The following is a 25,401-nucleotide window of genomic DNA, read 5'->3' as shown; positions in this document are numbered from 1 at the left end:
CGGTTCTCTAGCCACTGCCATGATGAAAATATTTAGATCTAAGGAAATAAGGCTAAAAGCAGAGATTATGTGATTCCTGAATAAAAGTGTTTATTTATTCTTGGATTGGATTTACGATTCTATGGTGGTCTTCGATTCATCGATTCTGCGGTGGTCTTCAGTTCATTGGAAGGGATTGGTAGCTGCCTTCGATTATCACCAAGAGATTATCTTGGGTGCTCCGATAAATCAGCGGAGGAAACTTCAAGACAACAACAACAACAGCACGATTTAATGGTTGGTTGCATTCTTTGCTTCCGAATGATCTTTTTACAGCTTTTATTAATGGTGTTCAACCTACATACTACAAGCAGCTTCAAGATGATGACAACAAAGTTGAACGATATTCGGCATTGGATTAGAAGCTTAAAAAAATGGCTTGTTGAAAAGAAAGTAGTCGGAGAAAGGAAACTCAATTTGCCCCAGTTTACGAATTAGTTCTGGTGCAAGAACAAAACAGATTTATCCATTTTATTGTCAAGATTTTGTAGAAGACATTCTTTTATTCGATTTTACTCGGATAGTTCCAAAGTTTACTTGTACACCTTCCCCCGGCACCGGCCCACGTGACCCCTTCGAGGGTTAGAAATTATGAACCAGCAAGGCGTACTACACTGCGAAGTTTGCAATGCACAGTTGCCAAATTGTAAGTAAGAGTACTAGGGTGTAGTAGTATTTGCCTGTTTTGAATATCTTTTAGGCCACCCTTAAGGTACTTCCGCAAATTGAAATTAGAAATTTATGTTGGTTCAAAAGCTCACATGAGCTTATGTTGTACTTGTTTGATGTCTTGCCGACTTTAAATAAATCCTGTCTTATGTGAAAAATCAGAATCCTTGAAACAGCTTTCGAAATGCAAGGACATAAAATATATATGATAAAAGTTAAAAAGATATATCTGATAATCTGTAGGTAAATTTGCGAGCATGAAAGCTACGCTGAACCCTTAGTTCAATAACATTAAACTTGCACAGGGCGCCGTTTAATATTTGGACATTCAACATGGCCCTGTGTCAAGTTTAATCGAATGTCAGCCATTTGCATAGCACAGATTACGACTTTATTTTATTGAAGTGTAATGTAGAAAAACTCTCCTACACGTGAAACATTGGTTTACCGTAACTAAAACTGCACCAACAATCACTTCCCCAACGCATTTCACAGAAACTTCTAGCGTAATTTATTGAAATATCACGGACAATACAACACCGAATAAATATATAGAATCAATTATACATGCTTAGACGAAAACAAATACGATTAGCCTACGACACTTGTAAAAAATCTGCGGCCATTATTTAACGCATGGGTACAGCCGAACGCATGTGGACTAGCCTTTTAAACTGCTTTGATAGGACTTTACAACTAATTTAAGTAACTTTTAATAAAATTACAACCAATAAATGCTGATTACACCCATCGATTATAAACATTTGCATACTACATAGACAATACGTTAGTAACGGGCCTCATTTTTTTTCAAATCCGACCGTGAGAATATTTTTTCGTCTAAAATTAATCTTTATTATAAAGAAGATTTGACAGTTCGTGTTTTGTTGTGAAAGTGAATGGATGTAAATTTCATTTTCAAAGTGTGGACTGATCTTCAATATCTTCAGTAAGACAGTATGTTCAATGGATGTGTAAATTAGGTTTCTTTGTCCGTTGTTGGTATTTAGCTATCGCTTTCAAGACACTTCTACCGTGAACTTGTAAAACCTTTCGAAAGAACTTTTGTGGAAAGCTGTACCGGGAAATTCATACTTTCGATAAAACGTCGGACTATATGAAATGTCAAAATCATAAAATATTGAAGTCCGACGTTTATTTATAGAACTAGCTGAACCCTATCCACAGTGCTTTGGAAGAAAATGAGTGAACATTTTTGGTGCAAAAGTTTGGTATCGTATGCAACCTAAATTGCTATAAAATATTTATTTTCAAATCAAAGAAATGCCAAAATAGTGCACACGAGCGTTACTTTTTCAAGAAAATGTCAAACATTCTAATGCGCAAAACACATGCACAGTTTTTCTAAAATATTTCGCCGCCATGTTTATTTCAAGGAATAAAATATATGATTGTTATTTTAATATGTATGCCTCCTTATTCATGGTTAGAGATACGGGCTGTTTTAAAAAAAAATGGCAGGAAACATGACTGTAAAAATGATCAAAAATTAAAACAGGTCTAAGTAGCATTCTTATTACCTTATTTTAGTAAGCCGTCATTGCAGTCTATAAAAATGGTTGCGTGCAAACAATACAACATATATTAAGTTTTTTATTGATCTTTAATTCAACTGACCCAACAAAAAAAGAGAAAACAACCTACCATCTTCAAAGTCACTGCAGAAACAAAAAATATAATTCTTTGTGTCTTTTTATGCTCACTTTTCTTAGTTTAGGTGTTAGAGAAAATGAAAAAAATGTCCGAGCTAGTTATATGCCTCCAAAAAATTTAATTAATTGATTTTTTCGTTATTTTGCCCAATTATATGGCTATTATAATGAAGGAAGTTTGTTTTTTAAATTAACTGTGTACCCTTAATACAAAAAGACAATTTTGCCTTATATTTTAAAGAATATCAAATAAATACCACAGGGTATTACATAAACATGACTTAGTATTTCGCCTTACAGAACAGATTAACAGTTTGACCAATAAATGTTTCACTCCTGACATAATACACATTATTACCATAACTTAGATTTCAACTTAATCTTGTGATCTAAACAGAATGCAAGTGTAATAACACCTTAATTTATTATTGCAATGCAGAAATGAAGCTACTTTTAAACAGTTTTTTTTTTTGTTTTGGGTTTAACGCCGTTTTTCAACAGTATTTCAGTCATGTAACGGCGGGCAGTTAACCTAACCAGTGTTCCTGGATTCTGTACCAGTACAAACCTGTTCTCCGCAAGTAACTGCCAACTTCACCACATGAATTATCAGAGGTGGAGGATTTTACATATTTAGAACAACAACGATGAATTTGATTCAAGAAACAACAACAGGTTTTCAACTTTGAGTTAACTTACGAACAGTTTTATAAGAAGAGCTCCTTACAGTGCTGATTTGTTACATATCAAAGTAACAATGTGCTATTAATAGAATATAACCATGATAACTTCTGAAAACATAAAAATGTCAAAATGTTTCACTCCTGACACGTTTGTCAACTTAAACACTAAGAATGAATAGTTCATCCTGCACACTCAAGTAGGGGTGCGTACCGGTTCTCGATATATATCGAATACCGGTATTCAGGGTTCAATCGATACATCGGGTCGAACGTTCCTGTATCGATCAAAATATCGATCAAAAGCTAACTACATGGTAAGTGGCCTCATTGCCGCAGATACCTATGTATAATGCGCATTTTTTTTTACCCCCGGGACCACCCCAAATCGTTGGCGCACAGATTATACACAGGTATAGATGATTTTCCAACTTCAAAACAAGTTTGTTTCCGATGGTCGCCATTTTGGTAAAGGGAAACTACTCTCCGTGCTAACTGTCGCCGCTAAAATATAAGATTGCCGTTACGTTCCGTAAAAGATCGAATGGTTTAATTTTCTTTCAAAAACAAAATTAATTTCATACAAATTTGAAAGTATTTTGATTAAAGAAATATTAATAAATCACAAAATTTATGATACTAATTAAAGATCGAGTATTCTCTTTAACAGTGATCAAACTGTGAACAACAAAATTGACAGAGGTGACAGCTAATTGCTGGCCATAACAAAAAGACTATCACACCTTTCGTTATCATTTGAATTGAGAAGCTCATGTCATTTTGAAAGATACCATTCTGAAATATTGAATCAGCTGTTAGTTATTTCTTCAAAATAGTTAATTAAAAAAAGGTAAAACAACAATTCTAATATGCTTGCCTCTGTTTCCTAAAGAAAAATGTATCCAAGTCCTGTGATTTTGACTCAGAATAGAGCGACCTTAGAAGTGAGTAATTATAGTTCATATTGCGTTACTATAATGGTCTTGTACTCTTTTATTATTCTGTTTGAAAATATCATATGATATATCGAATATCGATCATTTTGTATAGATACAAATATCGTATTGATCATTTTGTCCAATACGCACCCCTACACTCAAGCTGTCTCTGATAATTGTTAAACTCCATTTTGATTCCACTGCAAGGCAACAGTTTAGGCTGAGTTAGAGTTTGTTAAGTATCATTTAGTGACTGCCAGGACACACCATTGTTTGACCATGTTTGAACTCACGAAAGGCCTCAGTGTCTTCTGGAGGAACCTCAACTGTACTTCCGGTTCATCAACCTTTTCAACCTGCAAAATTATGTGAACTGCAAGGTTATATTTAGAAATTAGAGCTAAATATTACATAAGTCATATTTTATTAACTTAACATATAAACTTGATTATTTTTAGCTCACCTGTCACAAAGTGACCAGGTGAGCTTTTGTGATTGTGCGGTGTCCGTCGTGCGTCTGCGTACGTGCGTCCGTGCGTCCATAAACTTTTGCTTGTGACCACTCTAGAGGTCACATTTTTCATGGGATCTTTATGAAAGTTGGTCAGAATGTTTACCTTGATGATATCTAGGTCAAGTTCAAAACTGGGTCACGTGCCTTCAAAAACTAGGTCAGTAGGTCTAAAAATAGAAAAACCTTGTAACCTCTCTAGAGGCCATAATTTTCAATGGATCTTCATGAAAATTGGTCAGAATGTTCATCTTGATGATATATAGGCCAAGTTCGAAACTGGGTCACGTGCGGTCAAAAACTAGGTCAGTAGGTCTAAAAATAGAAAAACCTTGTGACCTCTCTAGAGGCCATATATTTCACAAGATCTTCATGAAAGTTGGTCAGAACGTTGACCTTGATGATATCTAGGTCAAGTTCAAAACTAGGTCACGTGCCATCAAAAACTAGGTCAGTAGGTCAAATAATAGAAAAACCTTGTGACCTCTCTAAAGGCCATATTTTTCATGGGATCTGTATGAAAGTTGGTCTGAATGTTCGTCTTGATGATATCTAGGTCAAATTCGAAACTGGGTTCATGTGCCTTCAAAAACTAGGTCAGTAGGTCTTAAAATAGAAAAACCTTGTGACCTTTCTAGAGGCCATATATTTCACAAGATCTTCATGAAAATTGGTCAGAACGTTCACCTTGATGATATCTAGGTCAAGTTCGAAACTGGGTCACGTGCCATCAAAAACTAGGTCAGTAGGTCAAATAATAGAAAAACCTTGTGACCTCTCTAAAGGCCATATTTTTCATGGGATCTGTATGAAAGTTGGTCAGAATGTTCATCTTGATGATATCTAGGTCAAGTCCGAAACTGGGTCACGTGCGGTCAAAAACTAGGTCAGTAGGTCTAAAAATAGAAAAACCTTGTGACCTCTTTTGAGGCCATATATTTTATGAAATCTTCATGAAAATTTGTCAGAATGTTCACCTTGATGATATCTAAGTCAAGTTCGAAAGTGGGTCATGTGCCATCAAAAACTAGGTCAGTAGGTCAAATAATAGAAAAACCTTGTGACCTCTCTAAAGGCCATATTTTTCATGGGATCTGTATGAAAGTTGGTCTGAATGTTCGTCTTGATGATATCTAGGTCAAATTCGAACTGGGTTCATGTGCCTTCAAAAACTAGGTCAGTAGGTCTTAAAATAGAAAAACCTTGTGACCTTTCTAGAGGCCATATATTTCACAAGATCTTCATGAAAATTGGTCAGAACGTTCACCTTGATGATATCTAGGTCAAGTTCGAAACTGGGTCACGTGCCATCAAAAACTAGGTCAGTAGGTCAAATAATAGAAAAACCTTGTGACCTCTCTAAAGGCCATATTTTTCATGGGATCTGTATGAAAGTTGGTCAGAATGTTCATCTTGATGATATCTAGGTCAAGTCCGAAACTGGGTCACGTGCGGTCAAAAACTAGGTCAGTAGGTCTAAAAATAGAAAAACCTTGTGACCTCTTTTGAGGCCATATATTTTATGAAATCTTCATGAAAATTTGTCAGAATGTTCACCTTGATGATATCTAAGTCAAGTTCAAAAGTGGGTCATGTGCCATCAAAAATTAGGTCAGTAGGTCAAATAATAGAAAAACCTTGTGACCTCTCTAGTGGCCATATTTTCCATGGGATCTGTATGAAATATGGTGTGAATGTTCATCTTGATGATATCTAGGTCAAGTTCGAAACTGGGTCACGTGTGATCAAAAACTAGGTCAGTAGGTCTAAAAATAGAAAAACCTTGTGACCTCTCTAAAGGCCATATTTTTCAATGGATCTTCATGAAAGTTGGTCTGAATGTTCATCTTGATGATATCTAGGTCAAGTTCGACACAGGGTCATGTGCGGTCAAAAACTAGGTCAGTAGGTCTAAAAATAGAAAAACCTTGTGACCTCTCTAGAGGCCATACGTGTGAATGGAACTCCATAGAAATTGGTCAGAATGTTCACCTTGATGATATCTAGGTATAGTTCGAAAGTGGGTCACGTGCCATCAAAAAGTAGGTCAGTAGGTCAAATAATGAAAAAACGTTGTGACCTCTCTAGAGGCCATATTTTTCATGGGATCTGTATGAAAGTTGGTCTGAATGTTCATCTTGATGATATCTAGGTCAAGTTTGAAACTGGGTCAACTGCGATCAAAAACTAGGTCAGTAGGTCTTGAAATAGAAAAACCTTGTGACCTCTCTAGAGGCCATACCCTTGAATGGATCTTCATGAAAATTGGTCAGAATGTTCACCTTGATGATATCTAGGTCAAGTTTGAAACTGGGTCACGTGCCTTAAAAAACTAGGTCAATAGGTCAAATAATAGAAAAACCTTGTGACCTCTCTAGAGACCATATTTTTCAATGGATCTTCATGAAAATTGGTCAGAATTTTTATCTTGATAATATCTAGGTCAAGTTCAAAACTGGGTCACATGAGTTCAAAAACTAGGTCACTATGTCAAATAATAGAAAAAACGACGTCATACTCAAAACTGGATCATGTGGGAAGAGGTGAGCGATTCAGGACCATCATGGTCCTCTTGTATATTATTTGAAGTGGCGGTTTCTAATATCGTAATTAAACCCTCTGAACATCGAAGTTGTAAGGCGGGTTTACTGGTTTCAGGTTGTCTGACTGTCAGTCTGTTCATCTGCCTGTCTGTCCATCTGTCTGTAGTCTAGACACAATCTTGTGCTCACCAATTGTTACCCCCCAAAAACTAAAGTTGTAAGGGGGTATACTAGTTTCATTTTGTCTGTCTATAGACACAATCTTGTGAACATCAACTCTCCTCATCCCCTTGACACAATTTGATGAAACTAACTTCACAAAAGTGAAATTTAACAACTGTAGTTCTAGTTGTACATGGTGCAGGTTATGTTCTTTCAGAAAAAAATATGCAGAGTATGGGCCTTTGTTTTTTGTCCTTACTATATAATTAGTCTGCATATCGAGGGCTGAGCGCGAAACTATTGTATCTTGTTCTTTATTTATATACAGTTACAATAGTTTCGCACTCAGGCCACGATATGCATTCTTGTGTGTACCTAATCTCCTGAACCCATGCACACAATTTGATGAAACTTAAAGACAAGTGATCAGTAGTAACCCTAGTTGTGCATGGTGCTTGTTAGGTTCTTTCAGAAAAAAATACTGCACAGTTATGGGACTTTGTATTTTGTTAATAAACTATATACATACAATCTGCAGATGCAATCTTGTGCACTCCTTATATCCTGAACCATTGCATACAAATTTAATGGAACTTCACACAAGTGATCAGTAAAAACTCTAGTACAGTGAATGGTGCATGTTAGGTTCTGTTTGATAAATATTCTGCAGAGTTATGGCACTTGGTTTTTTGTTACTAAACATACACTCCACATAATTATGCAGTCTTGTGTGCATCAAATTGCAATGTACTGTGTCAGTGTGTGCAGGGGAGTAGGGTACATTTATCAGCTTCATTGATAGCTCTACTTATTCTTTGAAGTTCGAATAGTCGAGCTAAAAATGTATTTAATATAGAACCGGAACCGGTTCCCTAGACAGCCTTAGTGTTTTTAGTATTACCTTCAACAATGATACTGCTTGTTTTCTACTTTTCTTTTATCCATTCTCTCTGTTTAGATTTCATCCTTTCATCTACAACTTTGTTTGATTTTCTTTCTTTTCTGACCAGCTCTTTTGATGTGTTATTGTTTTTCAGTTTCACCTTTTCAAGTAATTCTCCATTCTTTTTCAACTTTTGTAAAAGTTTTCAAACTCTTTCTGTGGATGTTATTCTGTTGGTTTCAGTCTTTTTATATTCTTTATGATTTTTCTGATGGCTGGAAGGCTAACAATAAGTTTTCTCATCTTGGCTGCTTCATATTTACTCTATAAAATGAATGTATGCAATTCTACCATTTTAATGTCATGGGTGAAACATTTTTACTCATGCAAGAAATCGTGCTAAAAAGAAAAGATGTATGCTGTAATTTGTTATTTTCAGCAATAGGTAAATACATTTGATAAAACATAAACAGGAAAAACTTAAAAGTAAAACATAAAAATGTTTTACTTTGTGGACATAGATATTTATAAGATATAGTTTCTATTGCTAAACTATTAATGTATAAATTTCAATTTATAGAGCAGTAAAACACTTACCTTAAATGAACTAGATTGTAGTGATATCCTCCATTCATCACCCAGAATTTTAAAATATGCCCAGCTGAACAGTGTTGCTTTTTAATATGCTAGTTTTAAGAATCGCACCAAAATTGAAAATGTTTCACTCCTGACATTTACGTACGAGCCACATACTCCATACAAAAACACAGACTTCACTCTTGACTGTCTTTTATGATTGCTACACTACACACACTATTTGGAAAAATACATTTGGGTACATGTATGTTTTATTTTCAAACACGGTGGCTCATTAAGTGCAAATGTTTCACTCCTGACCAAATTTGGGTCCACTGCGATATACCTTGTTAAAAATAGTTTTGAGAGATATTATGATTAAACAGGGTTTTCCCGGACACAGGTTTTCTGCGTCTCTGACGCGCTTTTACTGCTTTGAACTCACATTTTTTAGTGCCTCTGCATCCACTGGACCTGCAAAATCGGTCACGAAACTCCTTTGCACTGAAGCTTCCTTTGCGCAGATACCCATGTAAAATGCGCAGTTTTTACCACCGGGACCATCCCCGAATCGTGGGTGCTCATTATACACAGGTATAGACGATTTTCCAACTTCAAAACAAGTTTTGTTATCGATGTTCGCCATTTTGGTAAAGGGAAACTACTCTCCGCGCTAACTGTCATCGCTAAAATCTAAAAGTGCCGTAAAAGATCGAATGGTTTACTTTTTTATTAAACAAAATTAAGTTCATATAAATTTTAAAGTATTTTGATGAAAAATATTAATAAATCACAAAAAATTATGATACTAATTAAGGATCGAGTATTATCTTTAACCGAGATAAAACTGTGAACAACATAATTGACACGAGGTGACACCTTAATTGCCGGTAATTACCCCAAAATCCCCTTGATCAAAATCCCCTCCACTGAAAAATGACTGGGTGTTACAAAATCCCCTTTGCACATTTGCAAGGGGTATCATAATCCCCTCTGTGATTAACATTATAGATATATAGATATCAGTGCTCCAAATTACATTATGTTGCTAAAGGCATTGTATTTACGTGCTTTATGCAATAGACTTTTAATTTGTATATACGGTAGTTGTATTTGAACATGATGAAATAAGTAAAAATCACAGAGGGGATTATGATACCCCCTGCAAAAGTACAAAGGGGATTTTGTAACACCCTGTCATTTTTGAGTGTAGGGGATTTTGATCAAGGGGATTTTGATTGTCTCCCTATTTGATCATAACAAAAAGACTATCACACCTTTTGTAATCGGTCTGAATTGAGAAGCTAATGCCATTTTGAAAGATACCATTCCAAATTATTGAATCAACTGCTATCTAAATTAAGTTCATTCGTTTTTAGGGTAAATTTTTATAGTAATAATGTCCATTTTCAAGATAAATAATTTGTGGACCCCCAAAAATTATTAGGGACCCTTAAATTAGCAGCCATGGGAGTCCATGGACTCCCAAATAAAAAACCCGAGGGAAAACCCTGATTAAATTATTACTTTTTTAAGTAATTTATACATGTTACTCTATAATAGTAAGTGTAGGTTATGAAATACCATTAGTACCAAAAATTTGTAGTCATTTACATGGATTTATACTGATTTTTTTTATGGAAAATAACATAACCACCCTCATTCCTTTTCAGCCTTGTATTTTGTCTAAAACATTCTTATATTATCCAAAGTTTTATGTTATCTTTTAGTCAAGACATTCAACTTGAATAAAAATACATGTTTTACCCTCTCATATACATTTTGACATTGAAAAACTATTTTGAATTTTAAGCTTTTCTTAAAGTGTCACACTTTTTTGTTGCACTCCTGACATTTTTGGCATGTTTTTTCAGACATAACCTTTTTTCTGTGAAGCAATCTTGACCAAACTTTACATACAGCTCTATGACACCAGTTGGCATTTTTAGACAAACAAATCAGTATCTAATAATGCATAATGTGATAGTAGTTTAAGAAAAACTAAAACTAGCCATTTTTTTTAAAACAGCCCATATCCATTTAGTATAGTTTTTCACTATCCGATGTCCTTAATCTGTTACCGATCCTTCACATTTAAAGAATAAACGCAATGTGTAATGCTAGTTTTTCACTTTACACACCTCTCTTGGACAAGAAAACCGTTTCACTTAAAATTTGTAAGCATCCGCTAGCAAAATATTAATGAAAGATTGGAACTTTTCTAAAATAAAGATGAATTTCAGTCATTTTCAAAAACTGGAAATTTTGCAGGTTGTGTTGAATTTATAAATAAAACAAAAATCCCCAAAATAAACCATTTTAGAACTTTTCCGGGAACTATACGTTTCAGCCGAACAACGCATTTCAAGATGACACAAACAGTGTACAAATTCAGATTTGAATCCACTAGCTCGTTCGGGCTACCAGATTGGAAATTTTCCAAGCCCGACACCAATTTCACTAGCCCGAATAATACCTTAAGGTTTCGATGGAGGCCTTGAGAAACAAAAATCAAACAACACCAAATCATAGAAAGAAAGAGTTGTTTGGCATGAAAATTGAACAGCATGTAAAACATGTACATTACTTTACGAAACAAGTGTCGGTATACTGATATAAACATTGAATTCCGGAAAAGGGCTGCCTAAAGGGGCTTCACTTCCGGACAGTTAAACGCCTTTAAAAACTCACCATTTTCAAAGAACAGTTACACATGTTCGTTTTGATGCATTTGCAATAGCGTGCGAGTGGTGAAATTTCGCATTACAAGGTGGAACACAGTTTTCAGCAATTGTTTATCTTTATTTCTTAACAAATGGCATTCATTTTCAAAGGGAGACAACTGTTCCCGATTATTTTAATTTCAAATGGCATTCATTTTCAAAGGGAAACAACTTTTTCCGATTATTTTAAGTAATCTTTGAGAAAAAGTTGTCTCCCTTTGTAAATGAATGCCATTTGTAAAGAAAAAAAGATAAACAATTGCTGAAAACTATGTTCCACCTTGTTACGTGAAATTTCACCACTCGCACGCTATTGCAAATGCATCAAAACAAACATGTGTAACAGTTCTTTGAAAATGGTGAGTTTTTAAAGGCGTTTAACTGTCCGGAAGTGGAGCCCCTTTAGGCAGCCCTTTTCCGGAATTCAATGTTTATATCAGTATAGTGACACTTGTTTCGTAAAGTAATATACATGTTTTACATGCTGTTCAATTTTCATGTCAAACAACTCTTTCTTTCTATGATTTGGTGTTGTTTGATTTTTGTTTCTCAAGGCCTCCATCGAAACCTTAAAATACATAATTTTTGCACCATATAACATTTTGTTTTACAGACATCTCTATGCATGTTTGAAGTAATAAAAAAGACATACAGTACATGTTTGCCATGTTTTTGAAAAATTTTAACTCTAAATACTCCAGTCCAGATCAGCATCGTCAGAGTCCAAAAGCATCGGACATGACACTCCTTGCCAAAACAAAATCTAAACTGTTACGCCCGATTTTTAGGATCCGCACTCGCCAATTACTGCAATTGGGACTGTTGACAATTTGCAAGATGTAATAATGAGTGCTGAATACACATTTACACACACGCTGATAGCATAATTTAAGCTCTGCCTACTGCAGGTACTTGTGAGATTTTCGCGAGAAGTATGAAAGCTAATTAAATTATCCGTTATGCTAGAGGTGATTGTATTCAGCCAGTTAGCGCTGCGCAGCGGTTACGTCTTTGACACTGTGTTTGATTGTCAACACGTGAGAGTGCAAAACCAACAATAATTCCATAAGCGTTTCTCAGTCTGGATGCGGTACTCGTTTAATTAGCAAGATTTTCTAAACAAATTAGGAAAATTCGGTAGCCTGGTCAGGCTTGTACCTGTGGAAAATCGGTAGCCCGAGCTGAAATTTGGTAGCCACGGGCTGTCGGACTACTGCGAATTTCGAACACTGCACAAAACTGATTTCTCTTCGTAAACAATGTCAAAGTTCACCTGAGGAACATTGCTGAAAAAGTAAAAGTGCTTACTTGTTTCAGTTTTACGTCCTGTAGAAAACAATCAACTTTCAGTTTTAAATGCATATATGTTCTCTAATTATTCCAATATAAAAAACCGTCTGATCTTTTCCGTGAGAAATAAAACGAAGCAAATTTAACTATTTGTTTACACTTCAACCATGTGAAATTAAAGGCATGTACTATCACGAGACTCCCGTGCATTTTTTTACAACATCGTAAAACAGCTGACTTTGTCAATAATAATTTAAAGCAAAAAAAGTTGCAGGGCAACCTATCATTTGCTTTAATCTGGCAACAAAGTGGTAAGCTCTCGAGCTTTTACGCACGTCACCATGGGTTCGAATTCAGCTCAGACCATCAGTTTTAATTCTATGTAATGTAATTGTATCCATATTACCTGTATTTCTTTCATGTACAGGTGACATTTTCTTGAATTGTCCATTTAATGAACAAAAAATGAACGAAAATCATGATATTAAAGCGTGACAATTTTCCCGTCTGTTAAGTTAACATGTGAAATACAAAATGATATGGTAACACAGAGGACTCAATCCTACAACAACGAGACGGATCTGCACATGCGATATTAATTAATAAATGTATTTTATTGCTTTTTCAATGATTATCGTTATTTAGGTTCGGACACTGGTCCGAAAATTAATTACGGAAACATACGGAATATTCATGAGTTCTAGGTCAATGCATTATAAACGTCACATGCCAGTAGAATACACGTCATCAATTGGTCTCCATGGATTTTATCCACATCTACACAAGTGCGAGATACAGTAAATAATCGGTGGCACGATTCCATTACGTCAGGACATCTTGATTGACAGTCATAATTCTTTCGGCGATCAGTGACGCTCTCAATGAAATATAAAGCATGATCCAAACTGTAAATTCAACGAGAAGATACGTGACAAACAGAATATTTAATGAACAGAAATATAAAAAAAATGATCATACTTTTTATCTTATTGAAGCGTTTGCTGACTTGAACAGACCGGCGCTATTCTAGTGGGTCGGACGGAAGCGGCAAACAAAATTTTAATTTATGCCTTATGGGTCTTGACTGCAAATTATGTAGGGAAGTTTGTAATTTGGCTGAGGCTGTCTGCAAGACCATGTTGCTGATAAATTTTTTGTTATTCACACAACTAAACATGCTCCATACATTTAAAGGCATGAGTATCGGACCTAGGATGAAAACAATATGACCAGAAAACCTTTTTTTATAATCGTAGCAACCCTAGCTAAATTTTCATAATCCAAATATTGATAATTAATATGAAATAAGGCAAAACATTTATCATTCACTATTTCATGTATGTATTTAGTTACAAAATGAGACTAACCACAAGTCTCTAACCCATTCAGTTTATGAAATATCACTCAGGAAATGAGTGCCTTCCAGCTGTAAGTCTCGGGTAGATAAAAATATGGCATTAATTAATTTAATATAAAACATTTAGCGACCAGTTGTAATTTGTATAATTATGCTGTCTATTTGACAATAGTATCGTAACCCTGTGGTTCCAAAAGTGGCTAGTCAACACGTCGCAGATCTACACAATTTAATGTTTAAAAAATCCTGAGTCGCTATTTATTGGGATAATACTTATTTTTTAAAAAGCATATTGTAAGTTGTAACTTGGTGAAAACATACTTCTAAATATAAAAATATCATATTAAATATCAAATATTGATCAATTTGTACTGAAACAAAGATCGTATTGATCATTCCAACCGAAACACAGCTCTAGTATACGAAGATCACATGGTGGGGGGCATCCATGTCTAATGGACACCTTTCTAGTTTTCAGTTTGTTGAGATAGGCCAAAGAAGTATGAAATACACAGAATGGCAACAGGAGATAGTCTCGCGTAAACTCATATCACCCCGTTATCTTATTGAAGCGTTTGCTGACTTGATCACTTGATAAACAGAATCGGGTCCAATTTTCAAACGACAACAGTTACTGTTGATTTCTCAGACTTGCAATCATTAATTCATTCCTTCCCCATGTAGAAAATACTAAAAACATTAAAAAAAAACACCATTATCATTATAAACAAACGATCTGATAGAAAGTTTTTCATGACACAAATTTTTATCCTTCTGCTGTCTGTTTTCATTCCAGTAAAACGAGATCTCATTCAGTTCCCACGTGATGTTGGCGAGATTTGCTCTATATGCCTTTCAAGTTGCCGATCTATTTATTTTATAGCTCTTTGGATAGGCTTATCATTTCTGCGATTTAACTGCATCTTTTATGAAGTTGTATTGACTTGTGAAATTAGAATCTTTCAACTTATTTTTCAGTCAATTCTATGAAATGGCATATACAAGGAAAAAAGCATCAAAATGCTCTCCAGTTCTGGGACAAAAAGAAGGAGACAGCCAGGCTCAGTGTCTTTGTACGCAACTTCCCGATGGGCACTACAGAGCAAGAATTATGGCAGTATTTTGCCCAGTTTGGACGTGTAACAAAAGTCACCATTGTCCCTCCAAAGGTACATTTTTACTGTTACTATGTTCACAATGATAGGGAATCTTATTTCGATAAACAAGAACTATGTCTCCGCCTCCATCTGGGGGAGACATATTGTTTTTGTCCTGTCCGTCCGTACGTACGTCACACTTCATTTCCGAGCAATAACTGGTCAACCATTTGACCTAGAACCTTCAAACTTCATAGGGTTGTAGGGCTGCTTGAGTAGACGACCCCTATTGTTTTTGGGGTCACTCTGTCAAAGGTCAAGGTCACAGGGGCCTGAACATTGAAAACCATTTCCAATCAATAACTGGAGAACCACTTGACCCAGAATGTTGAAACTTCGTAGGATGATTGGTCATGCAGAGTAGATGACCCGTAACGATTTTGGGGTCACTCTGTTAAAGGTCAAGGTTACAGGGGCCCGAATATTGAAAACCATTTCCGGTCAGTAACTTGAGAACCACTTGACCCAGAATGATGAAACTTCATAGGATGATTGATCATGCAGAGTAGATGACCCGTATTGATTTTGGGGTCACTCTGTTAAAGGTCAAAGTCGCAGGGGCCTGAACATTGAAAACCATTTCCGATCAATAACTAGAGAACCACTTGACCCAGAATGTTGAAACTTCATAGGATGATTGATCATGAAGAATAGATGACCCCTATTGATTTTGGGGTCACTCCGTCAAAGGTCAAGGTCACAGGGGCCTGAACATTGAAAACCATTTCCGATCAATAACTAGAGAACCAGTTGACCCAGAATGTTGAAACTTCATAGGATGATTGGTCATGAAGAGTAGATGACCCCTAGTGATTTTGGGGTCACTCCATCAAAGGTCAAGGTCACAGGGGCCTGAACATTGAAAACCATTTCCAATCAATAACTAGAGAACCACTTCACCCAGAATGTTGAAACTTCATAGGATGATTGTACATGCAAAGAAGATGACCCCTATCGATTTTTGGGTCACTCTGTTAAAGGTCAAGGTCACAGGGGCCTGAACATTGAAAACCATTTCCAGTCAGTAACTTGAGAACCACTTGACCCAGAATGTTGAAACTTAATAGGATGATTGGTCATGCAGAGTAGATGACCCCTAACGATTTTCGGGTCTTTCTGTTGAAGGTCAAGGTCACAGGGGCCTGAACATTGAAAACCATTTCCGGTCAGTAACTTGAGAACCACTTGACCCAGAATGTTGAAACTTAATAGGATGATTGGTCATGAAGAGTAGATGACCCCTAACGATTTTCGGGTCTTTCTATTAAAGGTCAAGGTCACAGGGCCCTGAACATTGAAAACCATTTCCGGTCAGTAACTTGAGAACCACTTGACCCAGAATGATGAAACTTCATAGGATGATTGGTCATGCAGAGTAGATGACCCCTAACGATTTTGGGGTCACTCTGTTAAAGGTCAAGGTCACAGGGGCCTGAACATGGAAAACCATTTCCAATCAATAACTTGAGAACCAGTTGACCCAGAATGTTGAAACTTCATAGGATGATTGTTCATGCAGAGTAAATGACCCCTATTGTTTTTGGGGTCACTCTGTTAAAGGTCAAGGTCACAGGGGCCTGAACATTGATAACCAGTTCTGATCAATAACTTGAGAACCACTTGAACGAGAATGTTGAAACTTCATAGGATGATTGGTCATGCAGAGTAGATGACCCCTATTGATTTTGGGGTCAGTCTATTAAAGGTCAATGTCACAGTGGCCTGTTCATGTAAAATCATTTTTTGGAAATAACTTGAGAACCACTTGACCTAGAATGTTGAAACTTAATAGGATGATTGGACATGCAGAGTAGATGACACCTATTTATTTTGAGGTCACTTGATCAAAGGTCAAGGTCACAGGAGCCTGAACAGTGACTTGAGAACCACTAGGCCAAGAGTGTTGAAATTTAGCGGGATGACTGGACATGCCAAGTAGATGATCCCTATTGCAGCCAACCATCAGTGTCTCTTTGACTTTTGCTCCTGACCTCTATTGACTTCTTGCCTATAGGACTTTGCATTGGGGGAGACATGCGCTTTTTTACAAAAGCATTTTCTAGTTTCCCTTACATTCAAAATATAAATGCATTGGACTAAGTGTTTCTTATGTAAAATTTATGAGTTTTTTTTTATTTTTCAGTACCACATAAAATTTATAAATATGAATGTTTGATGGCGATCACATAGTTATTGCAAAAGGAGATGGATACTTTTTAAAAGTACATTTAATTTTAAACAGTTGAAAGTGATATAACTCAAGAGAGATTTTACATCTGTATTGACAGTATTCACTGACACATGCTGATTGAGAATTACTTTTTGGGGGTGTTTATGTATGCTAAATTCTGAGAATAAATCTTACCTGACCAGAAAAATGTTTAAGTTTTATATTGGCCATTTTTAGCCCACCATCATCAGATGGTGGGCTATTAAAATCACTCTGCGTCCGTGGTCCGTCCGTCCGTCATTCCGTCCGTCCGTCCGTCCGTCCGTTAACAATTTCTCGTTATCGCATCTCCTCAGAAACTACTGGAGGGACTTTGACCAAACTTTGTCAGAATGATGTATTGGTACCCTAGTTGTGTCCCCCTGAAAATCAGATTGGTTCAACAATTTATGAGTGAGTTATGGCCCTTTGTTTATTTCTATAATTTACATAGATTTATATAGGGAAAAACTTTGAAAACCTTCTTGTCCAAAACCACAGAGCCTAGGGCTTTGATATTTGGTATGAAGTATTATCTAGTGGTCCTCTACCAAGATGATTCAAATTATTTCTCTGGGGTCAAATATGGCCCCGCCCTGGGGGTCACATGGTTTACATAGACTTATATAGGGAAAAACTTTGAAAATCTTCTTGTCAAACCACAAAGCCTAGGGCTTTGATACTTGTAATGTAGCATCATCTAGTGGTTCTCTACCAAGTTTGTTTGAATTATCCCCCTAGGGTCAAATATGGCCCCGCCCCGGGGGTCACATGGTTCATATAGACTTATATAGGGAAAAGCTTTTAAAATCTTCTTGTCAATAACTACAACATTCAAATTTGGACATGTATATTTTTGAGTGGCAAGATGAACCTTGACATGAGTTGACCTTGATTTTGACCTAGTGACCTACTTTCACATTTCTGTAGCTACAGCCTTCAAATTTGGACCACATGCATAGTTTTGTGCACTTGAAAAAACTTTGACCTTGATTTTGACCTAGTGACCTACTTTCACATTTTTGAAGGTACAGGTATCAAATTTGGACCATATGCATAGTTCCGTGTTTCAAAATGAAATTTGACATTGATTTTGACCTAGTGACCTACTTTCACATTTTTGAAGGTACAGTCTTCAAATTTGGACCACATGCATAGTTTTGTGTTCCGAAATGAAATTTGACCTTGATTTTGACCCAGTGACCTACTTTCTCATTTCTCAAGCTACAGCCTTCAAATTTGGACCACATACATGGTTTTATGTACCGAAACAAACTTTGACCTTTACATTGACCTAGTGACCTACTTTCACATTTTTGAAGGTACAAGCTTCAAATTTGGACCACATGCATAGTTCTGTATTCTGAAATAAAATTTGACCTTGATTTTGACCTAGTGACCTACTTTCACATTTCTCAAGCTACAGCCTTCAAATTTGGACCACATGCATAGTTTTGTGTACCGAAATGAACTTTGACCTTAAGATTGACCTAGTGACCTACTTTCACATTTCTGTAGCTACAGGCTTCAAATTTAGACCACATGCATAGGATTGTGTACCGAAACAAACTTTGACCTTGACATTGACCTAGTGACCTACTTTCACATTTTTGAAGGTACAGGCTTTAGATTTGGACCACATGCATAGATTTGTGTTCTGAAGTGAAATTTGACCCTTGATTTTGACCTAGTGACCTACTTACACATTTCTCAAGCTAAGCCTTCAAATTTGGACCACTTGCATAGTTTTGTGTACCAAATTAAACTTTGACCTTAAGATTGATCTAGTGACCTACTTTCACATTTCTCAAGCTACAGCTTTCGAATTTGGACCACATGCACAGTGTTGTGTACGGAAATGAAATTTGACCTTGAGCTAGCCAGTAAGTCTTGAAATTTGGAACACTCCAAAATGGCACATTGGTGGGCGCCAAGATCACTCTGTGATCTCTTGTTCAGGGAATTTTTAATGAAAATATTTTTACCATACAAAAAACAGTCCCAGTTTCAGTTTGAAGTACAAATGTAATTGAATGACAACAATAACCGTCTGTCAACATGATTATTTCAGAATTTATATGCTATCATCGAGTTCAATAGTGCAGACACGGCTGATTATGTCCTGCAACAAAATAATCACAAGCTGAACAGCCAGAACTTAATTGTGAAATCTAGAGAAGTTGAGGTAAAAATAGATTTCTTTTATTTTTGCCCGCTCAGAATTTTTCTAGCCAAGGCTTACACATTTGCTGTTATCCGTTCTGTCTGTACACAGTGTATCTCGTATAAATCTTATGGTTGGACGTCTCTAATAATTATTTAATAGAGATGGTTTGAACTTCCAGATGTGTAACCACAGTAGTGGCTTAGTGATAGGGCTTGATTAGTTTCTATGAAAATTACTGTTTAAGCTTTACCATGTTTACTACACTTTTAAAAAGGTCTGTTAGTATTCAAACTTTGAATGTTATTAGTTTGCTCAAAATAAATAAGAAACTAAGTTGCCAGTTAATTTGTTGACTTACATTTTGTTTCATTTTTGAAGGTTCCTGGCCAACCAGCCACAAATAGGTATCAGCACGGGTACCAGCAGTTTAGAGGCGGTGGAAGCCTTGGGATGGGACCAATGATGAGAGGGAGAGGAGGCCCAGGCCCCGGGCCAGGTCCTGGTATGTATACATAATTATGTACATGTCATATTGAGACCTCAATAGGCATTTGGCCTGTTTGTTTAGGTCACATTCTGACAAAAGTTCATGCCTTGCAAAACTTGGTAAAGATTTTGTTTGAATTAAAAAAAAAATTTTTTTTTAAAGTCTGGCCATATAGTCAGTGTGGCTGTATATCTTCGGGCAATCTGATCTGTTCCACTAATCAGAGCCAACAATAAACATATCAAACGAAGAATCTCATTACATGAAAGATACAGAGACACTTAACTAAAATTTAGTTGATTGTGTATCTTTAAGTAATAATTAATTAATGTTATTGTTTAAAATAAACAATGAACAGATCATGCTAACATAAATGTGTATTGTTTCATCTAATACACAATTCTAGTTAAAAATACAAAAACAGAAATTCTGTCATCAAAACGTTAAGAACCATAAAAATTAATCTTGATAAATAATGTGTACATGTGGCTAAAGAAAGATGGTGCGACGTTTAACCCAACAAAGAAAAAATGAAAGACGAAGATTTTGTGGGAGCATTTTGATACTGACAATCAGGAATGCTTGAAGACTGTTATAATGATGCTGTGGGAGCATTTTGATACTGACAATCAGGAATGCCTGAAGACTGTTATAATGATGCTGTGGGAGCATTTTGATACCGAATCAGGAATGCCTGAAGACTGTTATAATGATGCTGTGGGAGCATTTTGATACTGACAATCAGGAATGCCTGAAGACTGTTATAATGATGCTGTGGGAGCATTTTTGATACTGACAATCAGGAATGCCTGAAGACTGTTATAATGATGCTGTGGGAGCATTTTGATACTTAAAACTTTGTTGAAAATAAGATTATCATATTTTTTTTTAAGGTATTAAATCACTAATAGAGAACCTTCTTTTTGACGAGTATTCAAATCCTACCATAAACCTACTTTTACTGCAAGTCTTAGGGGGGCGTAGGTTCAAGCCCTACTGGGACCAAATTTTGTTTTTCTTATTTTCCTTTTTTACTAGTAAGTTTTTACTTCTTTCAAGACTTATTATTGATGTTTTGTACAAAAATGGAAAAAGATGAATCTTATAAGCAATTTCTTGGTGTTCAAAGAGAATTTACTGCTTAACAGAAGGGGTAGAGTTACAAATCTTTAAAAATATTGAGTTACGTACGGTGAAAGTTCTCTATTTTGCTTTCACTCTTAGATTATATATTGTGGAAGAATTTTAGGTAGGTTTTACGTCTTCCCTGATGTTATTTTTAAATGGAGTAAGCAAAATTCAAAACAGAAACACAGCATTCGACCTTATTTTTTCAATGTTGAAGTATGAGTTATGCCTCATTAAATCCGTTTACTTGAGGCACCATAGAAAAAAATGATATTGACATTTTTATATTGTGTTTTATAATTGTTTACCAATAGTTTGATGTTTCTGCTGTTGAAATTCAGTGATTTTTTTCAGTTTTGGGGGAAGGGGGTCGGTGCCCTTTGGAGGGGGAAAAATTCAACGTAAAACTAAGAAAAGGGGAATTTTCATTTGTGTTGAAATAAACTATAGTTTCAAGTTTATTGATAAATTCAGGGCCCATAAGAGCATCTGACATGACATATAACACAATGTAGCATATCAATACCAGATAACCAAATAAATTTTTCAAATGTGGAGGATAAGACATCCAATAGACTACCAAAATTTACAACAGACATTAGGTCCCTTCTTAAACAAATCGGTGAGTGGCTGTTTTTTTATTTCTGTCAAAGTCTGACATTTGCAGTCACTGTTACATTTGACCTGTCACAATTAAAACAAACTGTAAAAAACAATGTATGCATTGGACTAGTCCCTTCCCAAAGCATAAAATCAAACCCTGACTGACTAAAAGATGGAAAACTCAACACTACCCGGCCAAACAAACAGAATGCAAATCATTTACAGACTAACATTCAACAGCGTTGTTGTGCAGAATAATAAAGCGCTTCGATGATTCTGATTTATCAAGGGAAGTTACTCCAACCGGTGTCGATGTAAACAAAATGCGAGATACCGCGGTGAACTGTTTTCTATATGAAAATAAATAAAATAAACTAGTGAATTATGATTTAATTGATTGGAATTTTTTTTTATTTTCAGAGGGGAATTTTAGGCATCGGAAAGGGGAAAAAAATATACTATTTTGAGGGGGGAATGGGGCCGAATTTCGCCGAATATTTTGGTGAAAAAAAACGCTGAAATTAATGGTAAAATGAGTTCTCTGCAAACGTTTTGGATAGTGGCTATCACTTTGAAATTTGTCTCTACTTGAGCTTGAGGAGATACCATTAGTTATTCAAATTTTTTTTAAAACGGCACGGTAAAAAGTGTTTAAAATTTGCAAAATAGTGCAAAACACGGTTACCTTTCATAATATACCAAGCAAAGGCCATTTTGTAAACATTACTATTAGTGACCTAATACCTTAATTTGAATATTTTGAAGAAATTTGAGTAATACAATTCAAATAATTTTTCACACATTTCGATATTTTCTACTAGAAAACACAACACTTTTTCCTTAACATAATTTATATTCTGTTTACATGTACTTGCCGTATGTTAAGCCAATATATTGGATGGTAGCACATTATGGTGCACATAAAAATTTGCTTAAATGTTATATAGCTTCTTGAATGGGAATAAATTATGTTAATACTTCACAAAGATTTCATCTCATTGATCTCAGAGGTAAGTTATTATATTCATACTCAATTTTCAGATTTAACTCGTGGATATCTGAGAACTTGGATATTCATTACAGCTAGAGCTATTATGGTCAGATTAGGGAAAGAAACTTCCATGTGTTTCCTTTTCTGTCTTTATTTTTAAGATACTTTGTGAATATAAGAGGAGAACTATATGTACGACAAGAACTTTGATAAAATTGTTGTTTATTCAGGTCGTGGTGGCTACGGTATGGGCCGGGGAGGATACCAGGGTAACTATGGTCCAGGTCCAATGTATGACCAGGGCTATTATGATGATCAGGAGCCGGGTTCCAGCAAGAAGAAAAAAGCAAATGTTGAAGATCAGATAGAACAGTACTACCACGAGGAATTGATTGAGAAACTTATGAAAGTGAAAGGGGTGAGAAACTGATCTCATTTAGAAGTTTAAGAGTGTAATTTATGCATGTATGTAGGAAAAGAAAGTTTACAACATTATTTTAATTTTAATTTCGGTTCTATCAGTTAGTCTGGGTGGCTTTGACTCTACAATATTGTTTCTTCATGATTCTTACTTGTGAAGTTTTTGTAGGCTCAATAACATTAAGATTCTTGACCCCTTAACTTAACAAAGACCTGATTCTTGAGTCCCAAACTTAACTGGAACCCAGTCACCACAGTTTATGCCAATTTATTATGTCTCCCCACCACACAGTGGTGTGGGAGACATATTGATTTACTTCAGTCTGTGTGTCTGTCACAAAGCTTGTCCGCACTCTTTTTAAGTCGAACATTTCTAATCCAATCTTTACCAAACTTGAACAAAATGTGTTTGACCATAAGTATAGGCCAAGTTCGATATCTAGCCAAATCCACCCAGACACTTTAGAATTATGGCCCTTGAATTACTGATCAGGTCCACTCGTCCGAGCCATCTAATTGGGTCCACTTGACAAAACCATCTAGAGAAACTAGACATTTTTCATAGGGGGCAGTTGTGGGAGGCATGCGCTTTTCTCAAAAGCATCTCTAGTTTGAGTGTAATGAAAAATTCAGGCATATTTGATTGAATCACTCCTGAGTCAGCTTCCTGGATTACACTTAAAACTCTTTTGATATTTAACATTTTTGGTAATATTTTCCTATCTGGGACAATATTTTGAATAGTCGAGCTTGGCTGTCTTACGGACAGCTCTTGTTGGTATAAGTAGAATAACTCTAATGGTTATTTCCTTTACAGGTTCAGAACCAGCTTGAATGGCTATGCCAGAACCTGCAGGTGACGGCTGAAGAGGCTCAGACCAAGTTCCAGTTATGCGAGAAGCTGCAGACCTGTCTTGGAAAGTTTTTCCCAGGTATGAATAAGCAATTTAGAATTTCTAATCTACATGCGATGAGCTTTGTCTCAATACTTTCCCTTCTAGAACATTCAACTGAACATAATGAATATTGGGGAAAGGTGGGAATGACCATGGCTTTGACCATCACCAGACTTCTTTTATCTCCAAGATAGTGAAGTTCATGACAGTTGCCTGATATAAAGAGTACAAGTTCAAAGAAAACTGACAGGCTAACTTATCTACGTAGTAAATGACAAACTGGTTGTTTTGATCGTTGTTGTAATATATTCAACTGGTGTTTTATGATGGTTTATTTATTATCCCCTGCCAATGAAATCGGGAGGGGGGTATTGAAATGGCGTTGTCCGTCCACAGCCTTTTCTCAGTAACTAGCAGGTAGAGTTTCATGAACTTGAAATAAACATGAACCAACATACTGCGATGATGCCCGTTAAATTCTTTTTTTGATTGGTTAATTTCCCTCAGAGTTATTGCCCTTGATTTAATGAAAAATGCCCAAAAATGTCCGTCTGCAGCCATTTCCCAGTAACTATCAGGTAGAATTTGATAAAACTTGAAATAATCATGCACCAACATACTGTGATGATGCCCGTCAAGTTTTTTTTTGATTGGTCAATTTCCCTTAGAGTTATTGCCCTTGATTTAATGAAAAAATCCATGTCTGTAGCCATTTCTCAGTAATAAGCTGGTAGAATTTCATGAAACTTTAAATAAATATGAACCAACATAATTCAATGATGCCTGTCAATTTATTTTTTCAATTGGTCAGTTTTCCTTAGAGTTGTTGCCCTTTAATTGTTTAAAAATCTACAGATTTGTACATAACAAACTTACCAATTGGTAGAATTTCATTAAACTTCTTTCGTTCTTTTCCATGAACATATATTATAAACATGTGAGGTTTTGTACCCACACCTGGTCACCACCTTGCCTTGGTCACACTGCCTCCCCCCCCCCCCCCCCCCCCACCACAAAAAGAAAGAAAAAAAATTCATTCAGTTTTATTATTATTTCTTTTCAAACCTTCCATGAATATTTATCAGCATGCAGAGTTGTGCTGTTCCCCCACCTCACTCTCCACTCAGTCTTGCTCACCACCCTGATCATGCGTCTTATCCCCAACCCATTTTTTTTTAGCTCACCTGTCACATAGTGACAGGGTGAGCTTTTGTGATCACCCTTCGTCCGTCGTCCATCCACAATTTCTTGTCTGCACGATAGTGGTTTCATTTATGATTTTATTTTAACCAAACTTGC

At 35.9% G+C, this 25,401-nt stretch overlaps 1 protein-coding gene across 1 annotated transcript; it reads left to right on the top strand.

The window, feature by feature from the left end:
- Positions 1-377: 377 nt before the first annotated feature.
- On the top strand, positions 378-24,138 carry LOC128552540 (heterogeneous nuclear ribonucleoprotein A3-like; the record flags this gene model as incomplete). Its single annotated transcript, XM_053533584.1, has 6 exons — positions 378-685; positions 15,023-15,213; positions 19,482-19,595; positions 19,956-20,079; positions 23,017-23,204; positions 24,024-24,138. Coding segments are annotated over exons 1-6 (787 nt in total), but the record flags the coding sequence as incomplete, so codon positions are not given.
- Positions 24,139-25,401: the final 1,263 nt, after the last annotated feature.

The sequence above is a fragment of the Mercenaria mercenaria genome, unplaced genomic scaffold, assembly GCF_021730395.1.
Source record: "Mercenaria mercenaria strain notata unplaced genomic scaffold, MADL_Memer_1 contig_2885, whole genome shotgun sequence".
NCBI classification, from domain to species: Eukaryota; Metazoa; Mollusca; class Bivalvia; order Venerida; family Veneridae; genus Mercenaria; species Mercenaria mercenaria.
The sequence above is the reverse complement of the archived record's forward strand: the minus strand, read 5'-3'. Positions and strand labels throughout refer to the sequence as shown.